Source organism: Podarcis filfolensis (assembly GCF_964270895.1).
Source record: "Podarcis filfolensis genome assembly, chromosome: 1".
Lineage (NCBI taxonomy): Eukaryota > Metazoa > Chordata > Lepidosauria > Squamata > Lacertidae > Podarcis > Podarcis filfolensis.
The window spans coordinates 72,202,805-72,213,025 of NC_139604.1; the positions used below are offsets into that span (position 1 = coordinate 72,202,805).

General features: G+C 40.8%; 1 protein-coding gene across 9 annotated transcripts in view; it reads left to right on the forward strand.

Annotated features, from left to right (window-relative positions):
- WT1 (WT1 transcription factor) overlaps positions 1 to 8,470 on the forward strand; it is a 51,874-nt gene extending 43,404 nt beyond the window's left edge. For 3 of the 9 annotated variants that reach the window (XM_083599698.1, XM_083599702.1, XM_083599700.1), the window contains 3 exons: positions 514 to 603; positions 4,221 to 4,313; positions 6,151 to 8,470. In XM_083599698.1, the coding sequence (XP_083455824.1) occupies positions 514 to 603; positions 4,221 to 4,313; positions 6,151 to 6,272 (305 nt within the window). In that variant the 3' untranslated portion in view covers positions 6,273 to 8,470. Of the gene's footprint in view, positions 1 to 513; positions 1,889 to 2,504; positions 4,314 to 6,150 lie in introns of all 9 variants that reach the window. The other 6 variants (XR_014544699.1, XR_014544702.1, XR_014544700.1 and 3 more) reach the window with 3 other exon arrangements.
- Positions 8,471 to 10,221: the final 1,751 nt, after the last annotated feature.

The window sequence follows — 10,221 nt, forward strand, 5'->3', positions numbered from 1 at the left end:
TCATTCATGCTTCGCTTGGATCCAGCCCACTGAAAGTTCCATTATGCAATTGAAAGTCCTCATGCAAAGTCTTCTGCTGCCAGGGTTGGTTTGGAAAATCCCACCCTTGGTACTTAAAATCTACAAGGTTGTCCGAACAGCTTTTAAACTGATTTCTGATGGCAGAAAACCAACAGAATCCGACAAACATTTGTTTCAGGATTATCGTTCCTAAAGGAATTTTAACTTACTTTGCATTAAGTTCACAGATGGGGTAACTGCATAAGTTGTCGTATCCATATACTGGTAGCAAAATAAACTGCTTTGCAACAATTCAGATGTGACTGCATACCCAATTCTTCCCATGCAGAGATTTTCCTTGAAAATGACTTATATAAAGCACCCCTGCTACAACACAGATATATTCACCTGTTTTAAATGTGTATGTGATTGAAAATTGTTCTAGTGTGTTCGTATGGGCTTTGATTTTCCAACTTAATTCACCTTTTTCAAATGAAACTTGTTCTTCCTAAGGTGAAAAACCGTATCAGTGTGACTTTAAGGACTGTGAACGAAGATTTTCTCGTTCAGATCAACTCAAACGACACCAAAGACGACATACAGGTTTGTTGCATGCCTTGGCTTTTGAAATTTGTAGCAGTTTGCAGTTTCCATAACCTAGAGTATGAAAAATTGAATTCTAATTCCTTTCGCTCCTCCTTGCCCCTGTAATTCAGGATTATAGGCTCATGTGTCATCAATTGTTTGGATACATTCAAAATTAAACTGCAAAAAAGCAGTTTATTTAACATATGCAGTGGATATTTTCATGTATCATTAAAATTGTAGCATGGCTAGCAACACTATCACTTCTGTTTTGGGGAGAAGCAAAAAGATTTGTGCTTTTGGTACATATTGTTAGATGCAGGAGAATCCAATTGTTTTTAAGAGGAATCAATGCAAATAACAAATATGTTGTCCATTGATACAGGTGATCCTGATGAATAATCCTGTGAAAGGGCTTATGCAAACTTCACCAAGTAGAAACATTGTTATTTGGAGAGCCATTACATGCATTTATACATTTTATTTACATGCATAATTTATAATATATTATTAATGCAAACTTAATGCCTGAGGATTTTGATGTCTTTATTCTGGAATTGTTAAATCAGTTGCAAAAAGCCTCTTGTCTGTGTCTTAGTATTTCAAACAAAGCAGCAGATAATATTGCTATTTTGCTTTCTTGGTTTTCTTGACAACAGGGATGGGGAAACTTCATCAGATCAAGGATCATGCTTCCTGACAGGCAATCTTCTGGGGGACACATGCCAGTGGTGGGGATGGCCAGGCACAAAAGTGGGTGGCTCAATGGGTGTGACTCGTGCCTTTGTGCAGTAGGTCACATGCAAGCCATGCAAAAGTCAGAGAGACCTTTCATCAGAGATGGCTGCTTCTTCAGCTGTGACTGTTCCTGTACAGAGATAGCCTAGCCACAGTGATCTGTGCTCTGGTAACCTCCAAGCTGGACTACTGTGCTGCTTTAAACACTTCATTTAATGCAAAACATGACTACTAGGTTTTTAATGGGTACAGCCAGAGCAATTTATATTTACACCTCTTTTGGATGACCAGTATTGGTTGCCTATTTCCACCTGGGCCAAATTTAAAATGCTGGGGTGTATTTTTGAAGAAAGTAGGAACCTCTGAGCTGCCAGTCTAATTTGATCCAACAGGCTAGTTTGGTTCATGAGGTGGCATTTGTCAGCCCAAACATCCAGCTGCCAATCACCTGACACTGGGTGCGCTTACTGTGGCCATCAGAAGTGAATTTTGTGCAAGATGCACTTTTCATGGCACTGTACATTGTTAACTTTCAGCTGCCCTGAAGCCTCAATTTCAAAGGCTGGTTCTAGGAGCAATTTCCATTTGGCACCATTTTCAGCTGCTCAGAGCAGTACACCGTCAGGAACAACCTTCAGCACAAAACAGAACATCTGGTGCAGTACTCTTAACATAGCTACACTGAAGATGCCTTCTCACTCTTTCTCATCTCATCAGTTAGAAAAAGTAAGGACCCCCCTTCTGTTCTCTCCATTTCCCAGTTAGTAAACATGCACACACACTCTTTTAAGAGTTAGTAGAGGTGAAGTTATGGTTCAAATTTGTTTGGCCAGAATGATGTGAAAGTAGCAGCACTTTGATTGGATTGTAAATCAAATCATACTTGGGATAGACCTATGGAAATCAATGGTGCTGTGAATGGGCAATAATCCTGAGCATTTTATGTTTGTTTTAAGAAATAATGAGAACATTTGCTAATGCAGAACATTCTGTACCAAATTTTGGAATCTCTGGAGTTAACATATATAGGGTTGTACCCAGTAGTGCCTTTGGCTTAGTGCAGGCATCACTAGCCATAGATTTGGGGGTTTGGTGCAATCACCAAGCAAATTTTGGGGGACCCCAAAGACCCCACATATTTTGTGTTGTGCAAAAAAGAAAAATTAAGAAAGTAGAAACAGTGATGTGGTGGATGGTGAAGTTTAACTCTCTCTGTCCAGCCCAACATTCTTGATGGTGATACAATCCAGCCCCTCCTCAGTCATCAGTCAATCATATGACGAGTAGGAAGGGGGCAATAATCCCCCCCAGCTAATCTACAGGGAGATGTAGGGGGATGTGCCCTGTGCATTTGCAAGTGACAGTGTGGGGCAGCCACACCAACTTTCAATTACACCCACAAGCAGGGGCGTACCTGGGGGTTACTCAGATTGGCCCCTCCCAAGGGCACAGGCCCAGGGAGGTGCAAAAAGTGGCTCGGAATGACTAGAAGCCCACCTGCCCATCTGCATGCTCCCTGGGCAGGACTTCCACTACTCTGGGCGGCCAGGTGAGGCACGCAGGCTCCTCTGAGCACCTTGGCAGAAGAATTTGGTCACTGGTGTGGACTGTCACAACATCTCTGCAGGGGCCCCAACCCAATTGGCTGGGGGCACTATTAGAAGTGTGATTGGAGCACCCAGCAAGGCTTGGAGGGAAGAAAGCTAAAGAGAGTGGGCAAGAGTTGCAGGAGGAGGAAAAAGGAAGGGAGGGAGGAGGAAGGATGCAGAACGGAAAGCAGTGCGTGGAGGGAGGGAGGTGAACCAGTGGAGGAGGAGGGTGGGGGGAGGTGGAGCAAACCCAATGGAGATGGCCATGGAGGAAATCACTGGAGGAGTGCAGAAGGCAACAAAAAGTAAACTTTTTGAGTTTCTGGTCCATGGTCTCTCCTGGCTTTGGAGGAACCAATGTATCTCCTACCAAGGGTGCAAGGGATGGGTGGATGGGTGCTGATACAGCTCCTTGCAAAGGGTGCAGGAGAGTCTAGGTATGTTGCTGCCCACACGTGGCATGTGCCCCTCTCCCCAGGTTGGTCAAGGATGAATGTATCCCTCAGACAAAAAAGGTTAAGTACCCTTGCTTCAATGGGTAGTGTGCCATCCAGTTTCTCCAATTTACTTCAGCACTCCATGCCACATTCCATACTATCCCAGAAGTCTCCAAACCCTCAGGAGCAGCTTTTTGGAAGGGATGGGGGAACTTAACCAGGTGGGGAGTGAATAAAAGAAAAGAAAATGCCTTGGTTTGTGGAAGTGCTTTCTGCTGGGGGAAATACACCATTAAACATTTTTTTGTGTGGGCATCAAACATTTTGTTAACAAATATTAAAACTTTAGGCTTGGTGATGAAGGACATGGAATATTGTGCTTAGCTTTATGGCTGGTTAGCTCTTTTGTTGGTTAGCATATCCTTTGCTGGATATAGAAAGTAAATTTCCTAGGTTAAAGCACATAATTGATGGACCTTTTTTTTAACGTGCTAGGAAAATATGTAGAATATTGAACAAAAGTAAATTTCAAATTTAAATGAAATAATGCCCCAGCACCAGAGGGTGTTCCTCATTTGCTACTTTTCAAGTTACAAATCTGGTAGTGAGTTTACTTGCTTTGCCAGGAACAAAGGCACTGTGAAAGCACTAACTGGTGAAAGAGGGTTGAAGAAAGGTTATGAAGTTGAGAAGCCTGATTAATGACCTTTGGGATGTGTAGGCATGTGCAAAGAGAAAGATTAATTTCGGTAACTATTAAACAACAAATGCAAAGCAAAAATCCATAGTTTGGAGGTCATAAGCAACTGGTGTCCCTCCCTCCTCTGAAAAGGTATTGGAACATGGGACTAGACTTCTTTTATCTATTTAGGTGTGAAACCCTTCCAGTGTAAAACCTGTCAGAGAAAGTTCTCCAGATCTGACCACCTGAAGACTCACACCAGGACTCATACAGGTAAAACAAGTGCGTATACTTTTTTCCCATTTATATTTTTAAATTTATTTTACCTGAATTGATTTTGCTATGTTTTAAATGCATATGGTAGTTCCAGGAAATTAGTGAATGTCATAAGAGGCATGGGTTAGAGTTATCACAATCACATGGTGGAAAAGTAAAACTCAAATAAGGGTGCAAAATATAAATAAATGCTGAAAGGTTTAGAGCTTTTCTAGGTGATATCGGCACTTTTCTTTTGGTGCTATATGGAGATGTACTAAACAAGTGATCCTGCTTACTCCATCCTATGAAGCTTCGTGTGCCTTCCCCTGAACATTAAGTATTTGAAAAATAGTGAGAACTGCACTGAAGCTGGAGACTGCAGGATTATATTTTGAAAGGAATGTAAAAATTATCTGCTGCTTTCATTAATGGGTCATCTACAAAAAATTCTTAGAAGTTTAGAGTGGTGTTGCCACTACAAATAATCAACCCCCCTCTTTGTATATCTCTGTCAGGACCACAGCTCGGCAGAAAAAGAGATTTAGCTTTTTCTCTGCCCCATTTTCTTGTAAAAAAATCATATCCCGCAATACATAGCTTCTGTTTGTCCCCAAAGCTGCCATTTTCTGCAGCTCTGGAGGCAAGTTGCAGCTTCAGGTAGGGGCAATTTTCAGCAGCACAGGATTGCCGCCAGACGAAGAGTTAAACCCTACTTCCTTGTGCTAAAGTGCTGATCTGAATTGTGGCCTTGATGCTGCATGAGATTAGTGTCGGATTTAGGGTGCTCCAGGCGGTTTTCCTGCACAGGGAACTGAGGCGAGGGGGCACTAAATAATAATAGTAATTTGAAAGAACCAATATTTATAAGTGTACCCTTTAAGATCCATAAAAAGCCACTGAACCAAAAGGAATTATTGTGAAATATCAGAAATAGAGGGTGGTGGTGGTAGTTTTTGTCCTCGCTTAGGGAGCCATATTACCAAAGTTTGCCTCTGATGGGGTTCAAATACACCATTGACATAGAACGTAGTTCACTTCTGAAAACTGCGGTGCAGAGGGTACTAGTTATGCCACTTTTGTGCTGATCTATTCTTTTGAGGTCGGTTGCCTCTTCAGTACTGTTGTGTTATCATACTATTGTGTTCATTGCTGAAAGTTGGTGGGGTTGGGATGGCCAATAATAGGTTGCCTTCTAATGTGAAAAGGAAGCTGAAACTGGCTTAGCCGAGAGTAGAAGTTGCCCATTCCTTTGTTTAAAAGTGAGCGGCACTTCTTAAAGATTATTGTTGATTTGGTTATTTTTATTGTTTAATGGTAATTATCTGTAAGCTGCCTTGTGAGCATTTCCCCATAAGGGCATATAAATCTGTAAATGAACCATAAACAAATAACTGCTTTAAACTACATGATAACAGGAGAATATCATTCCATAAGTCTCAGTTCTGTATAGATTTTGAATGTTCATTTTCCATTGAAAATAATAATAGAAGCTATTGCCCAGAGTATGATATATAGGGGGATGAAGCAGTTCTCCTGCTGAAGCAAACTAGATCTACTCCTGAGCATTGCCTGGCTGAAAGATCTGTTGGAGGCATAAATAAGGCACTCTGAGCTTTTTTGGAGGCTGAGAATGGTGGAAACATAATTAATATTTTTAAACGAAAAGTAATAGAAGCTAAAAGCACCATCCATCTCCCTTTGAAATCACTAGGCTAGACTCCAAAGACCTTGATGGAGCACCATATATTTAAAAGTTAGGGACACGCTTCTATTGACATTTTCTATATGCTAAGAAGGGATGGGCCTAGATGATAAAAAAATCATCCTGTGACAGTTTAATAACTCTGTGTTTTGTTGACAGGTGAAAAGCCTTTCAGTTGTCGGTGGCCCAGCTGTCAAAAAAAATTTGCTCGGTCTGATGAATTGGTCCGTCATCATAATATGCACAACAGGAACATGACTAAACTTCAACTTACGCTTTAGATGTTTCATACTGTCTGTACAAACCAGATGGACCCTATGAACTACTGCAAACATTTCAAACATTGTCTGTCGAATCTTTAGGAAATCTCAGATGCCTTCATAATGCGGTTGAGACAAGTTAACTAAACTGTAGGATAATGTTCAGTATAGGCCTCTGCTTGGAATTTTGAACCTTCCTATTCCAAAACCTCTATTTGTAACATTATTATATAATTACAAGTTGACTATGTTATACTTTAAATATTACGATAGACTTTAGCTATGTATATTTGTTCTTTCCTTAAAAGGTTTTGTACTTTTTATTTCTTACTTGAAATTTGCAAGTGCAAGCTAGTGCTTTGTCATGCTCATATATAAATGATTGGTATGTTTGAAAGTCTGTTCCATGTATACTGTGTGCTTACTGCAAACACTGAAGTTTCAAAATACTGATGCAGTCCTGTACAAATATTGAGTCAATTTTAGTAATCTTTGTACTGCCCAAATGGGACAATTTTATATCGTTCTGTGAATCTTCAGTGTCAACCATTCCAATATCTTGCTTGCATTCCTCAGAGTTATGGGTACTCTAGTAGTTTCTTATACGCACATGCAATTCATCTGGGGGTTGGACGCACACTTTGATGTACACCAGAGCCCCACAATTCACATAGGCTTGTGCAGTTCCCACAATAGTTTACACCGAAGAGAGGGAAAACAAAGGGACCAGTGTGGCTGGTTTCAGAAAGTCAATAAATAGATGTATATGGGGGAGGCCAGGACTGCACAATGCCCTTCCACAATCTGTGCATGCTCAGTTTAAAGTCTGCACAGAACCGATGAGCATAAAAGTATATATGAATAGGATTCTCTATGTCCGATCGGGAACCTTCGTTTTTCAAGATTCCTGTTCAAGTGGAGAGAACCCTATACAGTGGTATAGTCATCTGTGTTATGCAGACTGGTACAGTGGTACCTCGGATTAAGTACTTAATTCGTTCCGGAGGTCCGTTCTTAATCTGAAACTGTTCTTAACCTAAAGCACCGCTTTAGCTAATGGGGCCTCCTGCTGCTGCCGTGCCACCGGAGCACAATTTCTGTTCTCATCCTGAAGCAAAGTTCTTAACCCGAGGTAATATTTCTGGGTTAGCGGAGTCTGTAACCTGAAGCGTATGTAACCTGAAGCATATGTAACCCAAGGTACCACTGTAATTGAATGTGCCTTAGGCAGGAGCAACATTTAAATGAGAGATGCTTCTTGTCCTCCCAAGCAGCCAAGATGTGAGTCATCTGACTCCCATATTTAGGTGCCAGCCACCACTGAGCACAATACTTTTTGCACCCCAATGACTTGGTTTTTAACCAACCCCATCGTCTTGCTATTGGAGACTCTCTTTCTCCTCCCCTATTGCCTTGATGAAGGGCAATAGAAAGAAGAGCTGGTATAACCGCAGTCTTCTAAGGAAGCTCAAACAATATGTTGCATTGGACTTTCCCTTCCCATAGGAGACTATGAGAGTGTGTACGATCTGCAAGATCACTAGCTTTGCTTCTAAAACTGGTAAAGTTAGAGGAACTGATATTTTTCTATACTGAAAATGAAAATCTTGCATTGAAGTTAACTTGTTTTAACACAAACAGCATTAATGTAGAGAAAATGTATGTTTGGTTTTTTTTGTATTTTGAAGCTGGTTTAAATTTCAGCTTTTTAATGTTAAATATTCCACTTTGAGATACAGATCCTCACACAAAGTAAAGTCAGTATCATTGTAAATGTTTAGGATTTGTTTAACATGCAGCCATGCTGGTTATATGGCTAGCAAAATGTGTAAAATAAAGTTAAAGTTGAACTCAAGAAGAGGCTGGTCCAGAATTTCCATTAACATATGGCTCTTAAGCTACACAAATAGCTCTTAAGTGACTTGAACGTCTTCTCATTTACAATTATATGTGCAAAAATAAATGCCCAATGTGAGGAAATATATTATTTCAGGGTTTAGGGGTTATTATTTACGATTAATTGTTTGAAGTGGTGTATATATGTCTATAAATATATATCTAATAATGTATTGCTCTTAAACAATTAAAATTAGAAAGTGAACAAACATAATTTAGATGCATCACGGTTCAGATGTTGCTATAAGCTATTGATACCACAAAGACTGTAACCTGCATTTTTCACTGAGCTTTCAATTAAAGCCCATTTAAAAAGAAACAAATAAGAGTCCAACAGATGTCTTGTTTCATGGCTGGTATTAGGTTTCAAATTTCTTCTCCAATCGTGTTGACCTCTTTTTGTATATAAAAGGTACCACCAGAAGGGATGACCACTAGTTAACCTGTCCAGGTCCTGACCACAATTTATCCTTCTCACTGGGGAATTGTACTGACAACAGTATCAAATTTCATATTATGTTGTAGAGAGTTGGTTCACTCTTCTTCCCAGATACTTTCAGCAGTTTTCCTTTAAGAGAATGACCCACAGGCCACACTTGAATTGGTCTCATTGATTTCTGTGAATTATCTTTCCCTACTTTAGAGTAGACAAACATAATGTAGCTACACCCAGATAAGGATTACAGTCTCACTAACTTTAATCATATCACCACACAATCCCAGCCTAACCATGGCCGAGTGCATTCTTATTTTTAACCACATCTGCATCCCACATTTCTTCCTATCAGCTCAGGGTGGTGTACATAGATCTAGGCTATCTCAGTTTATCCTCACAACAATCCTGTAAGGTAGATTAGATTTGGAGAGAGTAAATGTCTGAAGGACACATGGTGACCTTTGAGGCTGCGTGGGGATCTGATCTCCACAGACACTCTAATCACTACACTATATTGGTTTTCCATTTCCTTGCAAGTATGCTGAACTTAAATTTTCTAACTAGTAAGTTTGGCATGGTAATTAGTATCCGGCTCCTGTTCAAATCTCAGGAAATGCTCAACATGAAATGACTACTATATTAGGAAGTTATTTCTTCATACTGGCCTGCTCCAAAGTGGTGTCTTCCAAATGTTTTGGACACCAACTCCCATCAGTCTCAGCCAGCATGATCAATGGCTAGGCATAATAGGAGCTGTAGATTAAAATACTCACATTGGGAATGATTGTCTTATACAATTATATTTAATTTACAGCGGTGGTGTACATTTCACCTGTGTATTTCACACATTACCAAGATGCATGATTTGCCATCAAGCATACACTGGACGCGGGTGGCGCTGTGGGTAAAACCTCAGTGCCTAGGACTTGCTGATCGTAAGGTCAGCGGTTCGAATCCCCGCGGCGGGTTGAGCTCCCGTCGTTCGGTCCCAGCTCCTGCCCACCTAGCAGTTCGAAAGCACCCCTAAGTGCAAGTAGATAAATAGGTACCGCTTTATAGCAGGAAGGTAAACGGCGTTTCCTTGTGCGGCGCTGGTGCTGGCTCGCCAGCTGCAGCTTCGTCATGCTGGCCACGTGACCCGGAAGTGTCTTCAGACGGCGCCGGCTCCCGGCCTCTTGAGCGAGATGAGCGTGAAAACCCTAGAGTCGGACACGACTGGCCCGTACGGGCAGGGGTACCTTTACCTTTACTTTTATACACTCAACAGGGAATGGTTGCCAGTCATCGTTCCTTGATTAGAGTACCTGCATCACGATACATATGTTTGCAAATGGACATTTGTTGTTGTGCACTTCAAAAACATTAGGTATACACCCCCCAAAATATAATGTCTGAAGTGTCCCTTATTTCCAGCACTTGAATCATTGTGCATAATAAAGTATGGATATAGGCATCAAATATATTATTATTATTAGCATTAACTTCAACTTCAACTTCAACTTCTTCTTCTTCTTCTTCTTCTTCTTCCTCTTCCTCTTCCTCTTCCTATTGATACCCCACCCATAAGTCACTCTGGGTGGCTTACAGCACATATAAAACATAGTAAAACATCAAACACAAAAAGTTATGTAGTTCATT